The sequence below is a fragment of the Emydura macquarii genome, unplaced genomic scaffold (assembly GCF_026122565.2).
Source record: "Emydura macquarii macquarii isolate MOO-44397 ecotype Brisbane River unplaced genomic scaffold, CSIRO-AGI_Emac_v2 contig_2205, whole genome shotgun sequence".
Lineage (NCBI taxonomy): Eukaryota > Metazoa > Chordata > Testudines > Chelidae > Emydura > Emydura macquarii.
In genome coordinates this window covers 14,522,779-14,548,876 of record NW_027132342.1, presented here as the reverse complement: position 1 = coordinate 14,548,876, position 26,098 = coordinate 14,522,779, and the positions used below count along the sequence as shown (strand labels likewise).

The 26,098-nt window shown below is 51.5% G+C and overlaps 1 protein-coding gene across 1 annotated transcript; it reads right to left on the bottom strand.

Annotated features, from left to right (window-relative positions):
* Nucleotides 1-250: 250 nt before the first annotated feature.
* On the bottom strand, nt 251-25,489 carry TOM1 (target of myb1 membrane trafficking protein). The gene is made up of 15 exons (XM_067559406.1): nt 25,309-25,489; nt 16,532-16,616; nt 14,605-14,683; nt 13,694-13,843; nt 13,222-13,356; nt 12,690-12,836; nt 11,532-11,648; nt 10,843-10,976; nt 10,061-10,094; nt 9,284-9,392; nt 8,710-8,830; nt 3,973-4,048; nt 1,475-1,534; nt 618-657; nt 251-525 (listed from the first exon to the last, which is right to left on the bottom strand). The coding sequence occupies exons 1-15, from the start codon at nt 25,364-25,366 to the stop codon at nt 386-388; spliced, it is 1,485 nt and encodes a 494-aa protein (XP_067415507.1). The 5' UTR covers nt 25,367-25,489; the 3' UTR covers nt 251-385.
* Nucleotides 25,490-26,098: the final 609 nt, after the last annotated feature.

Sequence of the window (26,098 nt, the reverse complement as noted above, 5' to 3'; positions counted from 1 at the left end):
GGGAGCAGACGAGCAGGAAATATCCCAGCTGCAGGCAACTCCCGGCTCCCAGTTCTCAGGAGGGATTACAGTGATTTTACCGGAAAAAGGGGTGGGGAGAGCCCTCTGCTTGCCCCCTTCACAAAAACATAACCCCAGCACCCCCAGACTTGTCTGGCGACATATCCAGCAGCTTCGCCAGCGCCCTTCATGAGCCTGCTCTGTGATATCCCAAACACAGCAATGATTAACTTAACCCCAAAGCAGCCTAAAATCGGTAAAGGGGGGGGGGGTAGGAGTCAGAGGAGAGCAAAGGGGGCGCAGGGCCCTTCCTCTCTCCTCCCCGGCAGGAACGGAGCACAACAGCACGCGTCCTCTTGCTCCACCGCACACCAGTCTGTAGGGTTCATAAGGCAAACATAGTGTCGTCTTCCTTCTCCTGCTTCCGACGCGGGCTGGAGGCGGCAGGTGTCCCTGTTGCGGGGCTGGGGAGCGTGGGCAGTTGGTCCGCCACCTTGGCACGCTCTTCCAGGAACTTGTCGAACTCTGGGATGGGAAGACAGAGTTAGCGACGAGGAGGAGGATGGAGCTGGCCTGAGAAGGGCTCAGGAAGAAGGAGAGGGGCTGGTGGCTTTTACCTTCGCTGGTGACGCCCTTAGCATCTTCCGTCTTGTTCCCCTGGGAAAGGAGAAGGAAGGCACATTGGAAAGCAGGCCCGAGCACTGAGCGCCCCAGGTGGACACAGCGCTCCACTCCACCCAGGCAAATGGGACTGTGATCCCCATCCCCCGCAACAGGAAACGCGGAGGTTTCTCTATCCCACCCCAGCAGTAAAAGCTGGCAGTGCTGGCAGGAGGGCAAGAAAGTTCTTCACCCATATCAGATTTCTCTGGAAGCCTTTTGCCAGCCAGAGGGCCTGGTCACAGGGCCTCCAGGAGACACGCCCTGCTTCCATGTCACACGAGAGACCCCACCAATCCCCTTGCTCACCCCATAGCCAGGAGACCTTTGGTGACCTGTGTCACCCTGCTGTTTCCTCAGCTGTCCTCTCCCAGCAGTGTAGTGTAGGCACGCTGCACAGTGTGTCCTGGTTCTGTTACCCACCCTCTCCCCTTAGTCAGGAGGTCCTGCTCTAAGACCCTGGCTGACTTCACTGGGGCAATGCACGCCCGTAGAGCTAAGCACGTGCCTCAGAGTTTGCAGGTAAGGGAGGTGTGTAGTGGCAATCAGGAGAGACGGGGAGGAGGGTGGCAGTGTGGAAGGAAGGAGCAGGGGAAGGTCAGCGTGGTGTGCTATGAAGAAGGGAATGTGAGGGAAACCCCTGCTCAAGTCGACCTGGCCCACACTGCCACCTGCAAGAGCCTTGGAAAGTCATCGCCAACACATAGGGGATTTCAAGCCTCTCCAGGGGCCAGAGCAGACACACAGTTCATGGCCAGCCCTGAGTAGTAAGTGAAGTGCCAAAAGAACTGCCCCTGCTCTGCCCCTCACTTACCACATCAGTAGAGAGCCACTGCTCGACGTCCTCCATGAAGCAGGCCTGGGAGACCGGGATCTGGGGCAGAAGGAAGAAAGAGAGGAATGAGGCAGAAAAAAAAAAGGGGGGGACGTTTTTCCAACCCATCCCTGCAGAAACTCTCCCCCGCCCATGCGGTTCACTGAGCCCAGACCCTTGTTGCATTGGCCAATCCCACCACAGCTCTCCCAGCCAGCAGCATCATTGTATGCCTTCTCCCTACCCACAGATGTGTTTTCCAGCACACAGGGGTTGGAAGGATTGGGAGGTTTGAGACTGCTGCTATGGCACTGCCACTGGCCTACACCCGGACAGGGCTCATTCACCTCTGCAGCCCTGCTCGGTCTGGAAGGGCAGCAAACTGAAACTCAGCCACCATGGTGGTACTTTCCTGGAATCCCCTTGCTATCACTGCAGAGTGTTCCCCAAAGAGAAAGAGATGCTCTCCCCCCTCTGAGGCCATTCCACAGCGTGATGTTAAAGACCACTGCACTGCCAACAACAGGGCTGTCACAGGTTTGGCGTCACAGCCCGACTCTGGGGTCAGAGGTGAGGAAGAGGTGAGCCTGGCAAGGAGGAAGGCCCAGGTCTAACCGTGGATCGCTGTGGTACTCGACATGTCAAGCCAAGCTATGGAAATGCACACAGGAGGGGAAGCTCCTCTACATTTAAGGTGGAGATACTTGATGCCTGGCTCCACCGTGGAAGTGGCTCTGTCACGGGTGCTTTTGCCATCAGCTGATTCCGCTGTGAAAGGGGACAGGGGCCCTTCTTGTGGCCAGGGGTCACCAGTCACCCAACGCCAGTCAGAAGCCTCAGATCCTTATCCCAAGAGCAAGCCCCAGGACCAGCTGAGAGAAAAGCAGCAGTTGCAGAGGGTTCCCCAAGCAGAAGTAGGCGGTGGTGCTTTAAAGGACATTGTCCCTTCATCTCCCAAATCCACAGGACCCTCCACAAGGAATAACAAAGCCAATAGCAAAGCAACAGCGGCATCCCTCTCCTCCCAAGAGCAGGTTCCTCCAGACCAGTCGCCAGCCTCTGAACAGATGCTGCTGCAGCCTCCCAGGTGTCAAGATGAAGCTCCTGTGGGAGGCGCAGCCCTCGAGCAGTTACCAGGCTGCAATTAGGGAGGTTTCACTCTCTCCCAGTGGGATCGCCAAGGTCACAGAGGGTAGAGATTTACACAAGCTAACAGCATGTGGGGACTCCCCAGACCAGAGGTTTCTGCGGGCGTGACTCTACGAGGAAGCCTGAAGCCTCAGCCTGAAAGGGGAAGTGCTGTGAGTATATTGGTGCCCCGGCCAGCTCATTTGCAGAGCCTGAACCGGAGACCTCTGGATCTAAAAGCACAAGAGGCTGGTCCTTCAGCTCAGGCAGCAGGGGCATTAGTTTCAAGGCAGTAGCAGCCTCAAACCAATTTACACGGCCCAGCTACTAGAAAGGAACAACACCCCATGCTGGGTAAACATGCACAGCACGCTCTCCAGTCCCGAGGATCAGAGGTCAGCAGCTGTTCAAATCCCCCTCTGGGCACCAGCACTCATAATGCTTAGACTGACGAACGCCAGACCTGTGCACCTAGGCAGACCTGGCCCTTTAGCTCAAGCTACAGAGGCTCGTGCTTTTGGATCACAGACTTCCCCAGGGGCATGATTACATCAGGAGAGGGGGGCACAGCATCTGGATTCTTTCCTCTTAGTCTCTACCACCTGCCCAGACCAGGGTCCCTTTCATGAACACTGGTTTGGCCAGGCTCCTCGTTGGCCAGCCTGTTGTGCGTGCCCAGATGCTGTGCCAGTTTCACACCCTAGCCCGGCAGCCCTGGCTCTCTTTCCTCTCCACTGGCTACAGGCCTTCTCACCATTCCTTGCTGCACCATCCAGTTAGTTAGTGAGGCTCCGTCAGTGGAAGCACTAGGTTCCATCTGGTTAAGAGAGAGTGTGCACTGAGAACGGTTTTTAAGGTGGGGAGGGATTGAGGGGTGGAAAAAGGACACAGGAGCAGGTGAAGAGAGAACAGGGGGGCTGTTCAGTGGTGAGGGGTCTGTCCAGTGGTCAACACACCTCCTCTGAAGAAGGGGGATGACTGGATCTGAAGACCTCCTCACCCCAATATTCTTCCCCCTTCCTCGAGGTTCCCAGTGGATTTAGGAGGCTGCCCCATTAGCAGAACAAGTCAGTCCCTGACCTTCTAGAACGCCAGGAGGGTGGGGACGGGGAGTCTACAGGACAAAGAAAAGGAGTCCACCCTTGTCCCTGCTGAGGGGCTTGGAGAAGGGGCTATGGAGCCTCACGTCATTCAGATACCAAATCCAATCCAGCCTCAGGTTAGCAAGGATTGGAAATGACCGCCATCGGATTGGCCTGCATTAAAGACTTTGGGAGACTGTCCTAACAGACCTCGCAGTTGGCACGCCTGGTGGGCAGGGAGGATGGGCCCATTACTGGTGGGGTGTGCAAAGCCCCATGGCCACTTACCGCTCCTGTGCTCTGCTGCCGGGCATCTAGGGCTCTAGCCAGCCCTTTGTTTGCTTGGGGATCTTCGTACTTTACCCTGAAAGAAAGCAGCCATTTAAAGTGAACACACAGGAGTAGCAGGAATACGCCAGGGGCAAGCTGTGGGGGACTGGTCTCCTAGCAGAATTCATACATATAAATATTCAGGGCTGCTGGCTGCACCACCGCACACTTGCTGTGACCCTGGAGATCTCCCCGGGACACTCCAGAGATCTCAGATGTGTGCAAACCCTGGCTTGTTAGAAACACTACCCGTGAGGTCCAGCCCCAGCACTGCAGCAAGACTGAGGTACCACAAGAAGGCTCTGGGACATGATTGTATGATGGCTGGGCCACCATCTTGGCCAACATCAAGGATGAAACAAGGGACCGCCAGAGCTAGAAGCCACAGCTTGAGCTAAAGAGCCAGCCCTCTCGAGATGAGATCTGGAACAGACTGACATCCTCTGTGGATTGGGCACAGAGACCACAACATACACTGAGCAGTGGGTTACAATGGCTGGATGAGGGCCTACAGCCAAACTCACCTTCACATACACAGGCACACCTCACATCTCCCCAAAAGACCCCACCCACCAAAGCCCTCACTGGCAGTCAGGAACCACTGGCGGCTGAGATTCCAGGGCCTGTAAGGCAGGAGGTCAGAACAGATGAGCAGAAGGGTCACTTCTGGCCTTACCGTTGATCAATGAGCAAATACAAGGACCTCTCCATGCACAAACACATCTCATCCAAGATCTCTCTCACAGACACACTCCACCTATCTACCTCCTCCTTTAGGTTGGTCCCGCTCAAGCAGCTTGCAGTCCCCATCAGAGCAGCGCAGGCCAGGAAGCCCAGTTCTGATGCCAGGAGAACGAAGCCTGCTTGGATGATGCCCCACCGCTGGATGTCTGCCAGCTGAGGCCCTCCTGTGGCGTAGAGGGGGAGTCACCTGGAGCTGCTCTGGTTGGAGGGCAGGGGCTTGGGCCACTTGCGCTCAAACTTGTCGAAGAAGTTCTTATCAGTGAAGGGCCCGCTGTGGACGATGGCGTGGAGGATGAAGTAGAGCGCCGCCACCATGCCACTGATGAGGAAGAAGGGCAGGAAGGGCTTGAGGTGCTTCCAGCACTGCTGCATGAAGGGACTCATAAGCCACAGCGCATGGGGAGGGAAGAGACGCCCTGGTCCCGCCACTGGGATCTCCAGCCGAAGCGTCCCGGTCTGACAGCAGCGGGGGAGCAGCTCAGCAGAGAGAGAGGGAGATGCAGCTAGTGCGGAGCTGGTGGCACAGGAAGCCTGATTCAGCAAGTGCAGAGGCTGGCTTGCAGAAGAGCCAGCGCAGGGGCAGCAAGAGCAGGCTGAAGAGGGTGGCACGGAATAAATAGAAGAAGCCTTGTTTTTGGAAAGATCTCAAGTCCCTGTCCTTGAAGGATCGGGTTATGCTGGAGAGGGTACGCTTCCATTCCTGCCCAGCCCCGAGACGGCCGTCCAGCACAGTGGGGGAAGGGAGCACACTGAGCACGTGCCAGGAGGTCAGGTTTCATTACAAGATCAAGTGCTGTTTGCTAGGATGCCATCCTGCCTCTGTCCATGCAGCTCCACTGCAGATAGCCCATCGAAAGCACTCTTCCTGCAGCCCATCCTGTGCACAGCCCTTGCACCCTTGTCCCCATATGGCTGCTTTCAGCTTGTGGCCCAACCGCACAAGTGACAGGGGTTCAGATCCCAGGGTTAAGCCTTTTGGTGCTAAGTGCCATGCCAAGTACATCCAGGAAACATGCTGGGAGCCCGCCGAGTTTGCCAATCTTTGCATGGGTGTGTGCATTCAAGCACAACCTCCCGCCCCCCACAATTACACACATCCCAGCAGCAGCAGAGAGAGTTAGTTACCAAGCCAAAATGCTGCCTGGATAGACTCTGGGAACCAGGGTTTCTGTGACACAATTGCACGTTTTCATGTGCACTTGGTAAACTCTACCGGTGGAGTCTGGTCCAGTCTGCTTTTAAGAAGGGCTGTGACAAGATTACCCACTTTCTCTGTGCCAGCCAGCACTGGCCAGCAGCAGAAACAAGCAGGGAGTTGACCCGAACCTGAAAACTGAGTCAGAGAGGTTTTCTGAGTGAACCAGAGCGAACCCTGCCCTGAAAACCTCTCATTCGCACTGAACCCAAACTGGAATCGAACCCAAAAAGGCAAAACGGCTAACTATGTCAAAACAACACATTCAATAATCAGGCACTGAGGGAGCGTTTCTTGGTGGTGCTGAGGAAGGATCTTTCCCGGCTCCACACCTAGAAAGGGGGAAGAGACTACAGATCCCAGGAAGCCATTGGAGGAGATAAGATGAGAGGAAGGAGGGGGAAGAGAGAGGTTCTGGGATTGGTAGTTCTCGTCTGTTATGCCCAGGTAGAGGACTGCCCATGGAAGGGAACTACAACTCCCAGAACATCTCCCTTTCCTCTTGGTCTCCTTCCTCCTCCCTGCTTGTTCTTGCTACACAAGGCAATATAAAAAAGGCGTTTTCTGGGCTGACATTCAGTTTGTCACCTCAGTGGTCAAATATGACTGAGTTCTGAAGGATGTTGTATTAATGCGTGTGCAACTAACTCATTTAAAAAATAAATAATTTCTCTACAGAGAAAGAAATATTTATCATTGCATTCTTTTGCTAGGAGTTACAGTGCAAGCATAGGAGTGGGTAACATTAATCCGCAGGAAACGTATCTGAACCAGTTCTAGCAGGTTCAATGTGGCTGAACCTGTTACCGAACCATCATTCTAAGCTAGCGTCTGAAGCGGAGCCAAACCAGAGAGTTAGGAAATATTGATGAACATGAACCAGAAATGAACCAAAATTTGTAATGGTTTGACTTCCTGGAAACAGGGCACCAGGCTAGAAGAACCAAGAATCTAAACCAGAACAGCAGGGTGCGGGATTCTCCAGTATTGGCCTACCTAGGGGGAACTTGGTATTCCTAACCCAGAGATCTGCTTTTCAGCAGCAAGTCTCCTACGTCAAAGGATTATAAACTCCATCTCGCTTGGCTAATGCTGCTAAGACTGAATCAACTAACGCTATTTAGTTATTTCAGTTCAGCGTCAATGTGGACACAAGAACAAATGGGTATAAACTGGCCATCAACAAGTTGAGACTTGAAATTAGACGAAGGTTTCTAACCATCAGAGGAGTGAAGTTCTGGAACAGGCTTCCAAGGGGAGCAGTGGAGGGAAAAAACTTAACTGGCTTCAAGACTGAGCTTGATCAGTTTATGGAGGGGATGGTATAACGAAACTGCCTACAATGGTATGTAGCTGGTCTGTGACTACTAGCAGCAAATATCTCCAATGGCAGGTGATGGGACACTAGATGGGGAAGACTCTGAATTACTACAGAGAATTCGTTCCCCAGTGTCTGCCTGGTGGGTCTTGGCCACATGCTTTGGGGTCTAACTGATTGCCATATTTGAGATCAGGAAAGAATTTTCCCTGGGTCAGATTGGCAGAAAACCTGGGCCTTTTTTTGACATTGGTCACTTGCAGGTTTAAACTAAGGTAAACGGTGGATTCTCTGTAACTTGAAGTCTTTAAATCATGATTTGAGGACTTCAGTAACACAGCCAGAGGTTAGGGGTCTATTTCAGGAATGGTGGGTAAGGTTCTGTGGCCTGCAATGGTCAGACAAGATGATCATGATAGACTTTAAGATCAGAAGGGACCATGAGTCTATAAGTCAACCATCCATTTCATTGCAGCTGCAATTCCCAGAAGCAGTGTGAGAGGCACACTAGGTAGGGAAAGAGTCAATCCTAAAGATGTCCTCAGTCTGCCGCAAGGAACACATGATGGTACAGTGTGCTCCTGTGGGTTAAAGCCTGGGAGCTTGTGGTTTTAAAACCTGGAGCACAAGCGCCAGAATCAAGATGAACCCAACAGTGTCAATCACTGTCCCCCTTCTAGTGGCTAGTCCATGTACAGAGGCTGAACTGTGGAAGCTGGACTCTTTAGCTGAAGCAGTAATAGTACACCTAATTCTTACATGGCACTTTTCATCAGTAGATCTCAAAGCACTTGACAGAGAAGAGCAGTATCATCACCTGCCTTTTTACAGATGGGGAAACTGAGGCATAGCGAGGGGCAGCGACTTACCTGAGTCACAGCAAGCCAGTGGCAGAGCTAGCAATAGAACCCACATCTCCTGAGTCTCAGTCTAATACTCTACCTACCAGGTCACACTGCCATCCAATAAGTGCTCATGGTTTGAGATCCAGAGGTCCCAAGTTCAATTCCCATTGCTGCCCTGGGGGATCCACAGACTATATCTACGCGGTCCGCAAAAGGCAGTTGTTACCTTAGAAGAGTGGTTTTCGACCTGTGGACCCCTGGGGGGTCTGCAGACTATGTCTAAGATTTCCAAAGGGGTTTGCACTCCCATTTGACGTTTTTTAGGGATCCGCAAATGAAAAAAGGTTGAAGACCACTGACTTGGGGGGAAATAGCTAGGAGCCAAGTGATGAGAGCAGAAACTCTGCCCCACAACAGTACATGGAAAGAGCTAGCAGCCCTCCGCATCCTCAGGACACTTGTGAATGATTAGCAGCTGGGAATCCAGGACCATCTTCTTGCGACTCAGGTGACCCTTTTCCTCACCATGCCCTGCAACTGAACATCTCAAGAGAACTTGATGGGGAGTGGAACAAGGAGATGCCACCACTTACTCTTTGCGCTGCTCAGCAAGAGAGTTGCCCCGGGTCAATGCAAACATGTCAAACTCTTCTTCCAGTTTGCCAGAGCTGTCTAGGGACTGCAGCCCCATACTGACGCTCCCGGAGCCCAGATCTGCAGGAGCAAGAGGGGAGCAAGGTACATACACTGCACAAGAGAAACACCGCAAGACCTACAGTGGGGGCTTGTGGAGCTAGTTTGAAAGCTTGAGGCTAATTAAAACAGGTTAAATTCTGCTCCGGGGCCCCCTTCCTGTCTTCCCTCTGGGCAGTGGGTGGGGGGAAATCCACCACTATGGCTATTCAGTGGATACATTTGCAGTTCACAACGGCCCATCCAGAGCACCAGGTTCACCAACTTATTGCACTGATTCCTGGGTGGATGCCCCTTCAGAACAGTGAAGACAGGGCGAGTGACTCCCTAATAATTAGGAACAATGCATCAGATTTCCATCACACCTCCCCTATCTCCAGAGCACTGTACACACATTAGCCAATAGACACCACGCGACCCTCCCCGAGGAGCTCCCCAGAGCAAATAGGGGTCACTGCTTGCTTGGTTACTTACTTATTCCAGCCAGCTGAGAGGAGAGGCTACTGGCAGCGGGGGGCTGTTTTGCTGTCGGAGGAGCACTGGGCCCCATGTTGATCAAACTATTTTCCACCTCGTTTGGGACCTTCGGGGAGAGAGGAGAGTTAGTCTCTACTCCTGCAGCCTGGGTCCAGTCCTCGCTGATCCCTGCCCGTTCCCTCACCACATATATCTGAGAGTGAGGCCCTCCTCAGCAAGAGATGTAAGCCACAGGGACTCTCCCCTGATCCTTGCAGGAAATGCTGTGAATTGTGTTGCTGTGAATGGCATCAAAGCAGATTCTCCCTAGATCACCATCCTCCCATCTCTCCTGGATACCAGTAGTCAGGTGCTAACTGAGAGGCCGTAGCTATGTTGATACTGGTGGTTCTCAAGCTTTTCCATGCCGGGACCTACCCCTCACAGAGCAATACACGATGAGCATGGTGGTTGCTACCCCCAGACACCTGTCTGTCATCCATCTTTGGGTTACGACCCCACCATGACCGATGCTGGATACCCACCTCTCTGCCAGCCCTAGGTGAGAGGCTGGGACTGGGAATGGAACAGTCTCCCACATGCCACTGCAGGCCAAGCCAATGCAGCAGGGCTGCTGTGTTTCAGAACCGGGCTTGCAGCTTGTGAGCAAGGCACAGTGGTTCTCCCTCCACCCAACCCAGAAACGGCAGGGCATGGAGGATGCAAACCAGGCTTCCATATATTCCTATCTGCAAGATGCAGAAAACTCTGCATGGGGAGGGAGCTCAGAGTTACCTTAATGGGCTGGCCAGCCCGGAGCCGCTCGAACCTGCAAGGGAAAGGTGAAATGAGATGAGTTTCAATGGCAAGAGCTTTCATGGCTCCCAAGCATTTCAAGCAGTTATTCACTCTGATCCTTCTGGCTTAGCCCGTCCCCAAAGGCTGGCTCAGCCTGCCCCTTTCACACCTGGAGGATTCCAACCCAAGGTAACAGATACTGGAGGAAATGCAAAGGGGGCATCTCCTGGGGGATAGCACAGGGAAGTGTCTAATGCCCCTCTGGAAGTACTCCTACCCAAAATGACCCAGGAGCAGCTATGCCTTTTCGACGAGAGAAGGAGAAATCCCTTTGCTTCCTCCTAAGATTCATTCCAATCTCCCACTAGAAACACAGGAGGGGGTGGTGGAATGGAGGAGAGTGGCCGACACCTGCTGCACGTGCTAGAGGTCTGGGTGTCTATCCTCTCTGCTCTGCTCTGCAGCCCTCCTAGGCAGCTTCCTCCTTCCAGCTGCCCCCTCAGGGCTGTGCAGCAGAGATCTCTTTATGTCCCATCAATAATTACACAAAGGGACAGAGATGAAACAACATGGACTGGAGCAGAGAGAACCATGTGTTTTCTTGAGTAGAGGGAAGATGGCAGACCCAAGTTGCTAGGCCTTGCCCATTACATTCATAGAAAGACAGACTCTAAACATAAGGCAGAAAGAGCCTGTGGCTTGTTCCTTGGGAAAGAGCTGGGCTGCTCTGTGTGGGGCAAGGGAGGGGAGCGGATGGGCGCACGCGGCTTTAGGGGTACCGTTCATAGCGCAGGAAGATGTTGTTGAGGTTGTCGTTGACGATGAGCAGCTCCTCCGTTAGCTGTTCGTGGAGGATACGGGGGATCAGCTCCAGCACGCGCTGCTGCATCGCTTTACACGTCCGGTTCAGTTCCTGCCCACGGGGAAGAAGGAACTGCGATGATTCGGCCAAGGACGCAAGGGTAGCCTGAGAGTTCACAGCTTTGGGGGGCCTGGGTTTAATAGTCTCAGACTAATGGGTCTCTACCAGCAAAGGGGTAAAAGCCAGGCTCCATGGACACTAGTGTGAGTGGCTCTTTCGGTTACTGGCCTGGTTGGCTCTCCCTGTTGGGGAAAGCTGAACCTGGGCCCCCGGGTAGGTAGAAATGCCCAATTGCCCAGTGAGAAAGAGAGAGTCAACCCCCTTGGGAGACCATTCCACAGCCTAATAGCTCTCACTGAGGGGCAGTTTTTCCTTTCAGTTCAGACTAAATTTTCCCCTTTCTTAATTTCACCCTGTCACTCCTAGTTATACTCCACTGGAGCCACCCGAAATAATTCCCTCTGTAACACACCCATCCTCCTCATAGCTAAATGCAACTTCTCCCCTCACCATGGTGTGAACCCCCATCCAGTTCATTGAGTCATCGCTTAGCCGAGCACTCCATTTTTCTCTCTCCTCCCCTGACATATGCTGGACATTCCTTACCTGAAGTAGTTCAAGATCAGAGGGATCAGCTTGTCCCGGCATCAGCTCTGTCAGCATCTCGGACATCACCTTCATGTTCCCATTCACCACTTCCAGCTCGCTGCGCAGCTTCCCAATCTGCAAATGCAAGAGGAAAGTGCTGATCAGTTTCTGACTGCCCGCAGCCTGGGCTAAGGAGGGGTACAGGTTATGGGGCTCCGGGAACTGCTGCTGCTAGGGACTGGACTCCAACTCCTTGGTTACAGTCTCAGAAGCTCTACCAGCCGGGCGTTCTCCAGGCCCTCTAGTTACCGTCTCAAGGGCCTCCACTTGCTGGAGACCAAACCCAGGCCATCACCAACACCTTTTGCTACCAGGCCTCAATCTCCAGGCTGCGTCCCTGCATTTTATGGGCTAGCACAAGCTGCTGTGGTGACCCAGGTTCCCCTTTGCAGCCATTCCAATAGTCTCACTGGCAAAATGAACAGTGCAGGAGAACAAAATAAACCTCTGTCCAAGTGTGAGCCTGCGCTGCGTGCTAGAGGCTGCTAATGAGCCTCAGGAGAGCAGTTAATTCACCTCCCATTAGTGCAGGGACACAGTCTGCTAGAAGATGGAGAATTCCTTCTTTGCAGGGGGAGTGGGTGAAAATCTGATGTCATGTTGAGTCGATGGGACTGCAGAGGAGACAGGGACAGGGAAAGGGGTGGAAGCACGGGCTCCCAGATACTTCCTCCCTGGGCAAAGCCAATGGCCAGAAAAGTCATTTATACATGTGGAGGAAAATCAGCTGCGGATGGGGCAAACAGATGAACATGAGGTACTGGTTGAGCAAACTGTTGCCATGATGCAATGTGGAGGAAACAGACGCCAGGAGCCTGTTCCTTTAAAATTTCTGTGTCCCAGCACCACTCCTCACCTGCATGGCTGTGCATCAGGAGATGCCATCTCCTTTCTAGCCGGCTACGCTCACCATGGGCGGATCCCTTTGGGATGTCACTGCTCAGGGTTGGTAACATCACAGCTTGTCACTGGGGAGTGACTGAGTCCCTAGGACATTCTAGAGTGGCAGGACGCTCTCCTTCAGGAAGGTGGAGCTCAGGGGCAGCAGTGATGGGACAAAACACTTCAAAGTGAGGGGAGGTGGTAGTAGCAAGACTGGGCCTGCGTTCTGCTTACCTGCTCTGGTGTGGGTATGATGGGGGTGTCGCTGGAGGCACTTGCCCCCCCTGGCAAGGAAACAGGATGCAGGATGGAGTCTATTCTCTGAGGGGTGTCGCCAGCAAGTGAGTTCTGTTCAGATGGGGAGTCAGAGCTATAGACAGTCTAGAGAGAGAGAGAAGCAAGCACAGCGCAACAGAGAGGAATCAGATAGCTCACAAATGAGAGGACACGACCGCCAGGGGCGGGAGGGACATTTATACAAACTTACTGTTTCCAACAGCTCTGCCTGCTTCTCTTTACCATATCTTCCACAGCCCCCCATGTGCCTGCCACAGCCCTTCACTGCCCCACTTCCATGGCTTCTGCACTCCGGACACAGCCCCTTTCCCCCTCCCGCTCCCCAGGGCCCCACAAGTAGGCAGCAATCAGAGACCCTTACTCCCAAGGTGAGCTCTGTGGGCTGGCTGTGGTCACGGCCCCAGCCCCCTCCTCAGAGCCCCCACATGGCAGCAGCCGTAGCCCTTCCCCTTAGAGGCCCCCCCATTACCCTCTGTGGTGTATGGATGGGCGACAGCATGTCCAGGTCAGTCATGGGGAACTCCAGGCCTTTCCTCCTCAGGTCTTCATAGACAGCTACGACGCCCGTCAGGTCTGGCGAGCTGCGGAACGCGTCTGCCCAGGACTGGGGAGAGAAGCAGATGGCGCATCCCATGGCCAGTTAAAGCCTGCACCCTTCTACGCAAGCACCTAAGGAAAACATAACCCAGGTCGGGGCCTATGTCTGGAGATCAGTACTAGCGCTGCCATGTAGGAGATCCACATCCCATTCTCAGCTCCAAAGGCTGGAAGAGCTGTGGGGGTGAGGCCTGGGGGCCTAGGAGCTGCTATTCAGCACAGCACTGAGAGATACCCTGGTTCCTTGCTCCTCTGCTGTTCTGTATGACCAGCCTCTTGCCAAGTGCTTTGGAGGGAGGAGAGGCCCTGCCCAGCAATCAGACTTGTCGAGCTCCCTCACTCACCTGTATGAGGGTCAGCACCTTGTCATGCACTATGGTGGGTGGATTGTTCTTGGGGAGGATGATTCTCACCAGGACACCTTCCACGAAATCTTGGCTGGCCACTAGAATGTGGAAGCGATGGCCGCAGTTTTTGACACACGTCTCCAGAACCTGCAGAGTCAGAAGGCCATTAGCCACAGCTCTCTCCATCCCAGCCTGTTTGCCTCGCTCCTCCAGCCAAAGGGAATTGAATCCCCACTTTCAGTTTGACGGGAAGTGTTAACACGTGCACAACACAGCCTCCAAGGGTTCGGAGATGGAACGTCCGTATGGCAGAGGTGAGAGAGGTGGCACGGAGGTGGGGGTGGCGGGAGGGACCCTTCACACTGTTGGGATCCTCAGAACTGCTGACTAGCTCAAATTCCTAGCTGATGGGGGGTGGGGGAGTTGCTTTCCCTGAGCCTATGTGGAATCAGCTGGTACACAGGGCTCTAAAAGGAAAATCCCACATGATGGGATCCCTCATCACACCTGAAGTAAAGCTTGTCACATTTGCCACATGCCTGTGTGGTGGGAGCCCTGGCACCTACCTACTCAGAGAGCAGGAATCACATAGTGCCACTCACTCTGCATTTCCCAAAAGGCAAGCATCCCTGCTGCACCATCCTCTTGACTCCACATCCCAGACTCCCTTTACAGTGCCCTCCTGCACCTTAGTCCAAGCCCCTTTGTCCCCCTGCCCAGAATGTGAATACCACTTGCCCAAAGATGCTCCAGACACCACCATATCCTCCCTGTCTTATTTGCTCCCGTGACCAATGGAGCTGTACTGTGGTAGCCCCTGCAGATGACAAGGGCTATTGACAGAGCAATCCAAGGACCTAACCTCACAGCAGAGTTCATGGGGCTGAGAAAGGGATCACAGCACTCACTGTCAAAGCCAGCATGACCTCATGGAAGTTCTTATTTCCTACGATCCTCTTCTTTATGGCTCGGAAGGCATCTTTGGGCCTGAAGAAAAAATACACAGAGGTCTGGACTGGCTGCAGAGACACCAAACAATATGGCTGCCAGTTTCCAGGGACTTGCAGGGAGGGTCGCAGTCAGCCGATGATTGGCCCCCAGGCTTTTGGAGCTGCCAAAAGCAACAACAGGTGAGCTGGCTCCCCGTGGTGGCTCTGCCACAGACGCAGTAGTGAAAACTAGCAAGTTTCATTTTCTAGAACCATGGGCATCTGTGCCAACAACATCAACAATCCAACATGCGCAGAGAGAGTGAGAAATAACGGACAAAAGGAGCTGGGCTAAGAAAGCGCCACTGGGACAGAGCAAAATCTTGTGGCAGAAGGGGGAAGTTTAGTATCTACAGCTCCATGGGTGTATGCCAGAAAGGGACAGGTGTGGGGGGAAGGTGCAAGGGCAGAAGAGAGAGGACTGCAAGAGCCCCTCCTCCCCACAAATGAACACACCACTTCCACACAGAGACGTTATCCCAAAACCTTAGGAAATGCTCCACAGGTGGAATGAACGTCCAGCTGCAATGCAGGGAAGAGGCAGTGGCAGTGTCATGTTGGAGAGGAAGAGAGACAGGCTGTAACTGAGCTGGTACCTTTCAAACTTTCACAGTCAAGATGAAAGCGCTGTGGCACAAGTGCATTGCAATATTGCATGAGAACAGGGCAATGCATTGACGTGCTGGCAGAGCTGAGGAAGACAGGGAGCAAAGCTGTAATAGCAGGTGGGGAAGAGGGGTAGGAATGAAGTGCATTGGCAGGCCTTTGGGGATGAGAGTAATAGGGCTGCGATAGGTCAGGACTGAAGTGTGAGGGGCTTTGTAGGTCAGGACTGAGGTGCATTGGTTGAGCTGATTGTGGCCCAGTACTGGCACAGCAAGGGGACTGCAGGTTAGGACTGAGGGACATGGACAGAGCTGGGAGTGTGTGTGCAGTGAGGACACCAGAACTGGAACAGAACGGGGACTGCAGGTTGCTGCTGAGATGCTCTGGCAAAGATGAGTGACACAGAGAATAAAAAGCTTTGTAACTGGAGACTGGGCCATCCCTGGAGCTCTCACTCCAGCCTCACTCTGCTGTGGGGGGGACTGAGGGAGCAGCGAAGCCCTCGTTTTGGATTTCATATAGCACCATTCCTGTGACATACTGTTCTTGACGTCTCTGCAGCCAGAGGGAATGGCCCCTTTTGAGCTCACCAGCAAATCCACTGCAGGTTATTTATAGGGTCTTGAGTTAACATTTCTGGCATTCCCCAGATTTCTGAATATCTTGTCTCAGGGCTGCTCAGGGAGAGGAGACCTTGGACCTCCCGTCCCCTTGCATGGGTCTGACTTACTGTATATGAAAATACCTGAGAGCAGAACCCTAGCCGGAGCTGGACAAAGTCAGAGAACTGAATGGCAGACTGAGATTTTCCCGTGTCCTGAGTCATCACCAGCTTAGAAACTCAAACTCCCAGAAAGGGAGGGAAAGAGAGGGCTATAAAGAAGGAATTCAACAGAGTAAAAGAATTTCAAACTTCTTTTCATCAGAGAGGATGAGAACTAGCTTGAATAGGGTGTACAAGGGGAACCTGATAGCCCATTTGATAAACTGCTCCCCATACTGGAATTCTGGATCATAACTAATGAGGCCTTTGGCAGCTGACATTAGCTTTAAATCCCTCTAACAGAGCCCATACCCCAGGAGTCCAGTGACCTGGCTGTTTAATCCCACCACACATGTTGCCTCCCCAGCCAGGAGATTTTACTATACCGAGTGTGTGCGTTTATGGAGGTGCGTACACAGCCGACTCCGAGACTGCAGCATGTACATGCACACAGGTTCATGGTGCCAGCTCCCTTACCCTTCCTCCGTCTCATTAATGATGTCACAAATCTCCATGTTGAGGGCCCAGTTCTCGCTCTGCAGGGATCCATCAGTAGCTTTATCTGGGGAAAGGAGAAACAGGACAAGGCTAAGAATGGCCCTGGTTTGCCGCTGCCTGTTGTTCAGTAATCTCCTGTGAGGAGAGTGGACACCTGGGAGTGAAAGGCTGCTCTCAGATGGTGGTGGGAGCCAAAATGATGCTCCTCCAGGAATCTTAACCAAAAGGCACATGTGCTAGAATATCCCTGTAAAATCCCCACACAGCCTGGTGAGGGGAGTCTGCAGCCCAGTAGGTGGCACTATTGCAAATAGCTTTTCTGGTTGACAAGGTTTTTGGGCCATCAACATTGCACATCCACTTTGTTTACTACCTCACTGAGCTTCACACTATATGGTAGTGGTGCAGACTTAAGGGAAGAGGCTCAGATGCAAAGGCGTGGCCAGTGAACTCCAAAATACAGTGAAACCAAATTAGGAACAGTGCCCCTTCATTTCGCTGCTGCTGCACAGCCAGCCAGGGTAGCAACACCACAAAGGGACAGATCTTGCTCTCAATTACACTGGTTTAACTCTTGATTTACATCACTCTAAGTGGGAGCAGAATCATGCCCCTTGTTTTTAAGTAGGCCCTACAAAAACAAAAAGCTACTTAGCTTTTAAGTTTCTCTTCCTACAAGACCAAAACATCTCGCCCTTTAGAATGTGGGGAGCAGGAAGGGGAGTGGGTTCCAGCACCAAGTCAGGGCAATTTCAGTCTCACGTTGACTGTGTCCCCTTTAACTAGGAGTTCCTGAATTTGCCACAATGTTATTCATGACTAAGTCCCAAGGAACAAGCTGTTATTACTCAGAGTTACCAGTGCCTCCACCCTGTAATCAGCCAAGCCTCAGTCCCGCCCCGCACCCATTGGCGAGAGGACTGGATAGGCTAGGAACACTGCCAGCCTGCAGAGGGAAAATAAGCACTAACCAGGCAGACAGGCAGCTGGGACTCTATATATAGCAAAATTGAGGGGTGGGCATGGGGAGACAAGTAAACACAATGCAACTGACCTGCATGCCGCACACACAGAAATACTAAGGAACAGAAAGGATCCTTCCCAACTCTTCCATCTTCTAAAATGCTCGTTGATCACACCAGGCCAGAGTTTCAGAAGAGCTCAGCCCCATTTAGGCACCCAATTAAAGGCCAGATTTTCAAAAGTGCTGCGCACTCAGCATTCTGAGCTCTCATGAATCTCTGGTCCTTTGAGTCATGGATTCCCCTCTCCCTCCAGCTCAGGAACAGCCCTCTCTGCTGATCTGTCTTCTCTCCCCATTTCTGATCCAACCATTCTACTGTCATAGCAACGCTACTGGTCTTGCTGAAGGCTGTAATCACTTACAGTGCATCACTCCCTGCTGGGATTCGAAAGAGGCAGGGACAAGACAGAGAGGGAAGGATTAAAGAAGGTCTTTGCTCTAGGGTTATCTGAAGCAACTCCTAGATTGAAAAAGAAAATCCCTGAATTTTTGGATATGATGCCACCAATCCAGAAGTGGGCACAGATTCTGCAATGCAGCCCATGGCTACCTTCATTTTTTATATGGCTGTGCATCACACAGAGATTACAAATCTAGGCAGGCAATTGCCCATCAGAATCTGAACTGAAGGGCAGCTGTAATCTGCTCCATTTAATGCAGCCCTTGAGCACCTGGCAATCTGCACTTTTTGGTAGGGCAAAATGTGGGGAGACACAGATTAATCACACTGGCAGTTGGAACAAGAAGGGGTAGGCCAAACAAGGAAGGAGTTGTGGGTGAATACCAGTGTAGCTTTTCACTTTTTAAAGTCTGGCTAGTCTGATTCCTCCTGCCCCACTACTATACCCCGAAGACTCCGGGCAGGTCAGGTGACCATCTGCTATTTCAGGAATTAATTTTTAAAAATGAAATACCCCCTTTGTCCCCTTTCCCAATACTTGGATGGGTACATCCTGCCCATTATAAACCTCAGCACAAAATCCAAGATGGCTGCAAACTCTGCCACACTGTCTGTTACCACTTGCATTGAAGGGCACAAATAAGTAACACCATGCTCGCTATACAGTAAAGGGCTTGTATCCAAGCATCCCATTCTCCCCAATCACATGTGGATGGAGAAAGGGAACCACCTCACTTGTGCAAAGGAGGAGAGGCAGCAGCGGATGGGGCTGTTTGTTGGAAAATCTTCAGCAGCACCAGCAACTGGAGGGTGGGGATGGAAAGAAAATTGCTCACACCCATCATGGATTCCTTTCAATGCAACGGTCCCCTAACCCTCCCCAACCCTGAACAGACTCTGCAGGCACCCCCTCTCCCCATGCCTGATTTCACACAGATAGCTATATCGCCCCCTTGCGAAGAGATACTTTCGAGGTCTGGGAGGGTATTTACTTTTCAGAAAGGAATGCAAACAAGCTGCACAAACTCCTCTAGCTGGCTTTCACTTAGCAGAAAGAGAGGATTCCAAATAAGTGACATATATGTACATAAATGGCCACACTCGAATGCACCAATGGTTCACGGACTCAGCCATCCTGTCTGACGGGGACCAATGACAGGTGGTACATCTGCTAAAAATGTAATCCACACTCAAAAACCAGAGCAGAGAGTAGCATGGGAGCACAGGGAAGGATAAGTGTGGTTGAGAAATAGGTTAAGGACAAAGCACACAGAACAACCCAATATACAGTGTAGGGGCAGGACTAGCTGATCTAATAGGCCTTTTCCGTCTCTAACTTCTATTATCCCATGGCGGACCATTTTAAAAGCCCTGTTCTCAGCATTGCACATCCAGGCTGCCCCTTGAGATATCTGGAGTTAATTCCCTTCTAATTCTTCTGGCTCCCATGCAATAATGGACTGTCTGAGTTGAGTAAGAGACCTTGGCGTTTCCTCCAAGACAGGAAATCCTGGACTTTCCTGCTTTATTGGAGCTTTGGGGGTAAAACGAAATCTGTTTCTTGATCACGTGAGGCATCAGGAAGCCGGGTCCTGTTTCATGAGCTGTAATTAGCACAGGAGCTGTCTGCACCTCATGAAAACTCACCCTGCTGAGCCTGAGAATGCTGCACAGAACAGGGATAGATTCCTAAAGGCAGGAGGCACAAAAAAGCCTGAATATGATTGGCCACTGAACATTCCAAATTGCAGTGGTCATCAAAGAATATACTATGGCATTCCCAACAGCCAGAATCTGATTGGCTACAGCACATTCCAAGCTGACAGTGTCTTTGCACCATAGAAACTTCAGAGCCATTTTATTTTGGCAGTAGGTCTAGCTCCAGGATGTGGCGATGTTGGTGTTTCTTTAACCAATGAACTGAACCATATTGCTCTATGCGCTGGTCAGGTTAATCCAGGCTGCTGGGAATTCTGGCATGCTCCAAACCCAAATCATTTATCCTTTGCCCTCAAACAGCAGCTTCAGGGCCAAGGCATATATTAGCGAAGAACAGAACCTCATTTTCTTTTCATCTGCTATTTAATGTTTTTCTGCCTATTTTGGCTAAGTTGTCAAACCTATTTGTGTTTGAAAGAGGGGAGTCAATTCCAAATTCGGCATAAGTGGTACAGTGGAGGTACACCTGCTAATCCAAGACTGAATTTGACCTAGGGACTTTATTAATTTGCCAGTCTCTCTCCTCATCGTTCCCAATCCTGCTGGGGACAACATGGGTGCTGGATTTGTGATCTCATACAACCACTCCTATTGCAGCAAGATACCAAGTGGCAAACAAGTCAGAATACTGAAGAAACTAGAGACAGAAGAGACCAATCAGCCTCCAAGACCTCTGTCTCCTTCCTCCCTCCCTTAAGAATTGAAGCATCCATTACAAGCCAGGCAGCACCCAGGAATTCCTCACCTATATTCTCAAATGCTCCCCAGTGAGTCTATAATCTCCTCCAATTTATCCTCATGCCCTTTGCCAACGTTACCTATAGTGCTTTGTTCAGCCTAGTTTTAAATGGTGCTGCAAGTGCTGAGCACTCACAACTCCCACTGACTTCAATACAAGTGGAGGGTGCTCAGCGTTTCATGGGATCCTGACCATGGAGATCCACAGAAGGTGACACAAGAGACACTGCAACTTTCCCCCGCCACCATCCAAGTTCTCCCGGGCTTCCTGTCCAACTCACAATCCTGTACAACATCTCCCTGTGCTCTTCCCTCCCGTGAAGAAACCTATTGGAGGAGGTACAAGCTCCAGAAGGGCTCCACAGTTCAAACTCTTATCTGCATTCTTCCCTCAAAGGGAGGAATTTCCACTTTAGAGAGAGGAGAGGAGTGCGGTTCAAAACCATGTCCAGGCTGAGGATACCCAGAGACAGGCTGCTCCATGCCTGTGGGCAGCGGGGCCTCTGCACTTCTTCCCATGCTCCCCTCCCATCAGGCAGCATGTCTTGGCTTCCTAAGCAGTACTGCAAATGGCTCCTCAGATAGTGCCTGCTCTTTGATAGGCTCTTTCGAGGGATGCAGCCACAGAAAAGGCATTAATGCTTATCTGAGCAGCCTTGGCTTTCAGGTACCTGTGTGGTTCTGAGGGAGGCACGCTGCAGAGAACAGCTGCTCTCTGATTCTTTCCTCTCTCTCAACCCCTGAAACTCCAAGAAGCCCCCATGTCCATGGAGCTGAGATGGAAAGACCTCTAAGAGGTGGGGTGGGGAATGCTGCACTGGCTTCACTTCGCTCCTCTCACTGCTTGTGGGAGGTTTTCTGGTGCATTTTATTTTAATTTGCTCCCCTCTGTACCTCTCAGCCGATGGCCCCAAATCTCCATGGCCTTTGCCACACCCCCTCCAACCTTAGTTCTTCCTATTTCTCATCTTCCTTAAATACTTCACTCCTCCATGCCTCCCTCCCCACTCCCACCCCAGTTTGCCATCTTTCTCCCCAAGCTGCCCCCACCCACTGGTGCAACCAAGCTGCTTTTCTTCTGCATTGTGGCTGCAATTTTCTCTAAGCTCCAAGTTTCAAGGTCTGGGAATGTGGGGTATGGACAGTTCCCTGCCCCTTTCCCTAAGGTCTCTGAGGCCTTGTTACACATGGAGAGCTTCCTTGTATTTTTGTGTTTTTCCTCTCTGGGATATTCTTGTAGCTTTTAGATAGGGACCACAAAAACCCTCATATGCAGAAAATCCACAAACTCTGCAGACAGAGGTTTCTTTCCAGGTTGGGAAGTTTCTTTCCTTGGTCAAAGCTCTCACTTTAAAAGGAAATTTCTGGCCCCTTGGTTGAGAAGGGCCTTCAGCATATAACAACATGATAGAGCCTCATCTTGTGGTTAAATCACAGGACTTGGAGTCAGGAAGCTGGAGAAACTATTCCTGGCCTTCAACTGACTTGCTAAGCAACACTGGGCAAATCACTGAGATCCTCTGAGCCTCAGTTTCCCCAACTGCAAAATAATGGGGATATACTACTTTTCTACCTCAGGGGACTTTAACACATTAATATTTGTAAAGCACTGAGATCCTCAGATGGAAGGCACCATAGAAGTGCAAAGTATTTTTATTATTGCATTCAGTGTCTTTCATTGCAAATTATTTTACGGGCTTTACAAACCACAGACAGAGTTGCTTCATTCAACTAGTTGTTTAAGCTGTTGCACTATTATCCTTCTGAGTCTGCAGACAGTTTGAAATAGTAGCACTATGCTGGTCTAGTGCTCAAAATCGATGGGTTCTATAGCCAACTTAGCCATTGTTCTGCTGCATGACATTGGGCAAGTCACTCTCTTACACCTCAGGTTTACCCATCTGTAAAGTGGGTATAATAGTATTTACCCATATCACAGGGGCATTGTGAGGCAGTGCCCAAAAGAAGGAAAGAACATGTTCCAAATTATAATTACCAACCCTTTCCTCACCACCTTTGTAGAACCGTGACCCTTTCCACACTGGCTTCTTCATGACTGGCTACAACACCCTCACCTCTTTGGGCTCTCTTAACCCCACTCCATTTCCTCCACATCTCAGGTTCTGCAGACATGAGGCTCCTCTCTCCTCCTCTGTCAACAGCCCTGGATACTTTGCCCTCCTCTCCTTTGCTGCCAGTTTGTTGCCTGGAAACCCCTCTACATCAGAAACAGGAACCAGGGGGAACTTGCTTATGATCTGGCTACTAGTCCAACCAGGACAATAAGTAGAGAAAGAAGGGGAGGCTGGTAGCATCTAAGGGTGGGTACAGGCAAACCTGACCAAATGTAACATGCAGGATCCATTCACTTCGGGAATCAAAAGGTCACTTATTTTAAAGGAGTCTAGGAGAATGCTCCTCCAGAATATAGTGGACGATGCATGTGCCTGCTCTCTGTTATAGAACTTTCTATCATAGTAGGAGCTTTCCCTGGTGTTCTTGGCCAAAACAACCCTTCCCCCATGTTGCTGTACTGCATGCTGTGGACCTGGCTGCTGCCCTCCATTCCAAACTGTGCCACACTTCAGCAGTGCTCTATTTATGTGGTTTGCACAGTGCTTTGGGCTGTTTGAAATGAATGGCACTTATAACAACATAAACATGGAGCCAACTTTTCAAGATGAAAAACCAAGGCACTCTGTCTTGGTGCCTGACATTAGCTAGCAACATGGGTGTGTGTGGGTGTAAATTCCACAATAAGACACTCAATTGCAAATGCTTCTCCTGAGGAGTGGATGAGAAACAAGCACATGACAGGTGTTAGTCACACTGCTTAATGCACGACTGGAAGGTGTTCAGATACTACACCAATGAGCGCATTTTCACTGTAAGAAGCCAAGTAGAATAGAATGTCATGACAAGGGGGAGTGGGAAGCCCACTGGATAATTCTGGTGCGGGTCAAGGAGAGGGTTTTTGAATCTGGGGCAGGCTGGGAAGAGAAGAGAGAAAAGAGTATCTGCTCCTCCTTCCCCTCTTCAGCTAAGCAAACTCCTTCCCTCTTCTTCTATGACACCCTGTAGACTCAGCTATGAGTGTGAGGAAGAGCTAATTAGCGTGGAATGAACTAGAAGGCCCCACAGTGGGAGGAATGCATGTCTCTGACATGAGAGAGGCTTGGAGGTGGTGGGGATTCTTGAGATGAATATGTGCTTAAACAGTCTGTCATCAATATCACTGGTTCAATTAGCCAGTGACTTCTTCAGGCAGTCAAAGAAAGTCTGCCATGGGTTACAAAGCCTGAGACAAAACATTGTGGAACTGACAGGTAAACAAGGAAAGGACCAGAAACCAAGGACAGGCCCAGTTCTCAGGGACACAAGATTTCATTGAAAAATTAAAACTATTACACCATACAAGCAGGCACAGTCTATATATACACTTTTTTAAACAGTGGAAGAATACTTCGTTAAATACTTTTTAAACTTACTGTGTATCCCTCCATGCTTTGTTTCTCCAGGCCTTTCTTGTACTTTCTCTCTAAAACAACTTTCCAGTTTCATGTTTTCTACCTTGTTTCTTATTTGTTCCTTATCTTTACATTAATTTCTTATCTTCCTTTAGTTAAACTCAACCAAAAGACTAAGAAGAATGCTGTTCTTCTTAGATTTGCAAGGTTTCGGATTGGACCCTATTCATTCTGAAGTTCTTAGATGTGATTTATGTTTTTGATATCCTGCCTTCCTAGAAACTTAATAGGGCAGGGAATGTGTATTCATCTGCCTGTAAAGCACTGGGGTAAATCCATGGTGCTGTATAAAAGGCCAAATCCTGCAAAAATGCTAGCTAGTAACTGATTCAATTAGTAGAAATCAATGCAGTAGTACAATGTAATGTGTTTAGGCTAAATGACCCCATTCTTCAACCAGGCAAGATGCCCCAATTAACAGAGTCCAGTTAAACAGATTAGAAAATACAAACAAAACCTCCCTGTTAGAAATTCCACACATTTTGCCAAAGTTTCCCCACAGATTTCTAGCCATACTGATCACGGGTCTTGTGGCAGGAAGCAGAGGGGAGAACGATAATTCCATGAGATAGAGGGTGTGAGGAGCCAAGTAGGGAATTAGCATACAAGTGGGGCCAGGTGCATGCAGTTATTACAGTGCCATAAACTTAGAAAAGCATGCATGCATGCATACAACAACCCTTGCCCTGAAGAGCTGCCTGTGAAGCTGCAATGAGCTGAGCATGTGTCCTTCCCACCTCCACCCCCCACTAACCGAGGAGCCACCTCAGTAATTCCACCGGACTCGGGATGGGTGGCACCAAATTCAGGGAGCAGAGAATTACAGCCGGTCCCTTCCCCACAAGGGGCACGCATTAGCTTGTCTCCCCCCTTCCGCCCCTCCACAGACTCCTGCCACCCCAACCGAAGCGGGGGAGCCCGGCTCCAGTGAATTCCCTCTAACGCCCGCCAGGCAGGCGGAGGCACGGGGTTTGTTATGGTAGGGTCGCCACGTCCAGTAGAAGGATGCCATGCCCCGCCCCAGCGGAAGTGTGAACACGGTCCCCGGTACTAAGCTATCGCCGGGGCCCTTTAAACAAAAAAACTTCCGAGACCCCCGCGCACGCGGATTGGCTGGAAGGACGGCCGCCGGAGCCCGCCTCCCCGCCCGCTCCCTATTGGCCGCTGGAACTCGTCAATCAAATCAGCCTCGCCTTTCTATTGGCCGGAGCCGTGTCCATCCCGCCTAGAGGCTGTAGGACCCGCCCAGCCGCTCGCGCCTACCCCGCCGCTGTCGCTACCCCCCAGAGGAGGGAGCTAAGTTGGTGTCAGAGTCCGAGCGGCCGGGGTGCGGGGTTGAGGAACTCACCGACGCGCTGCCCCACGGGGGAGCTGAAGGGGCTGCCCAGGAGAAACTCCATTGCCATCGCCGCACAGCCCGGGAATCAGCTGACCGCTCGAGCGCCCGTCACGTGACCCCCTCGGCTCGGGCCGGGGCGTGTCTCGCAGCCCCGCCCCTGCATGACGAAAGCAACCGGCCTTGTCTTGTACGGGGGCGGGGAGGGAGGCAGGGAGCGCGAGCTGGGGAGGAAGGGGGGGTGGGTTCAATGTCAGAGAGCGAGCGAATGATGGGACTGGGTGAGGGCCTGTAGCCTGAGCCGTCCCAATGATGTCACAGAGCTGTGCCCCTGTGACCTCACAGCATGATGTAGGGTGACCAGATGTCCCGATGTTATAGGGACAGTTCCGATATTTGGGGCTTTGTCTTGTATAGGTGCCTATTACCCATCGCTCCCCCCACCCTCCCACCCCCTGTCCTGATGTTTCACACCTGCTGGCTGGTCACCTAAGATGTCACAGAGCACGTCATGGTGCTGCAGGCTCATCAAGGGGGCTGTGAAATACCCTGTGCCCTGCCCACTCCAATGGTTTCCCAGTCTACCAAATGGAAGACTGCCCACCTTTGCCTAATGTTTGGAAAGGTGTGCAGCTGGAAGGTGCACTGGCAGAGCCTAGTTCTGTCAGCATGCCAAAGGGTGAGCTGGCACCTGCCTGCCACCGAAGTAAGGCTTTCCTCAGGAATGGTTGTTAAATGGTTCAGTTAAATGTTTTCCAGTTATGTTCACTTTCATAAGTTTGAGGATGTCAGTGACTCCACA

Excerpts from the sequence above, each read along its gene's own strand:
- TOM1 (XM_067559406.1), bottom strand. The coding sequence starts at position 25,366 with ATGGCAATGGAGTTTCTCCTGGGCAGCCCCTTCAGCTCCCCCGTGGGG. Across the intron at positions 16,617-25,308 it reads CCCCGTGGGGCAGCGCGTCG|ATAAAGCTACTGATGGATCC; the intron begins GTGAGTTCCTCA and ends TCCTTTCCCCAG. Across the intron at positions 10,095-10,842 it reads ATCTTCCTGCGCTATGAACG|GTTCGAGCGGCTCCGGGCTG; the intron begins GTACCCCTAAAG and ends TTTCCCTTGCAG.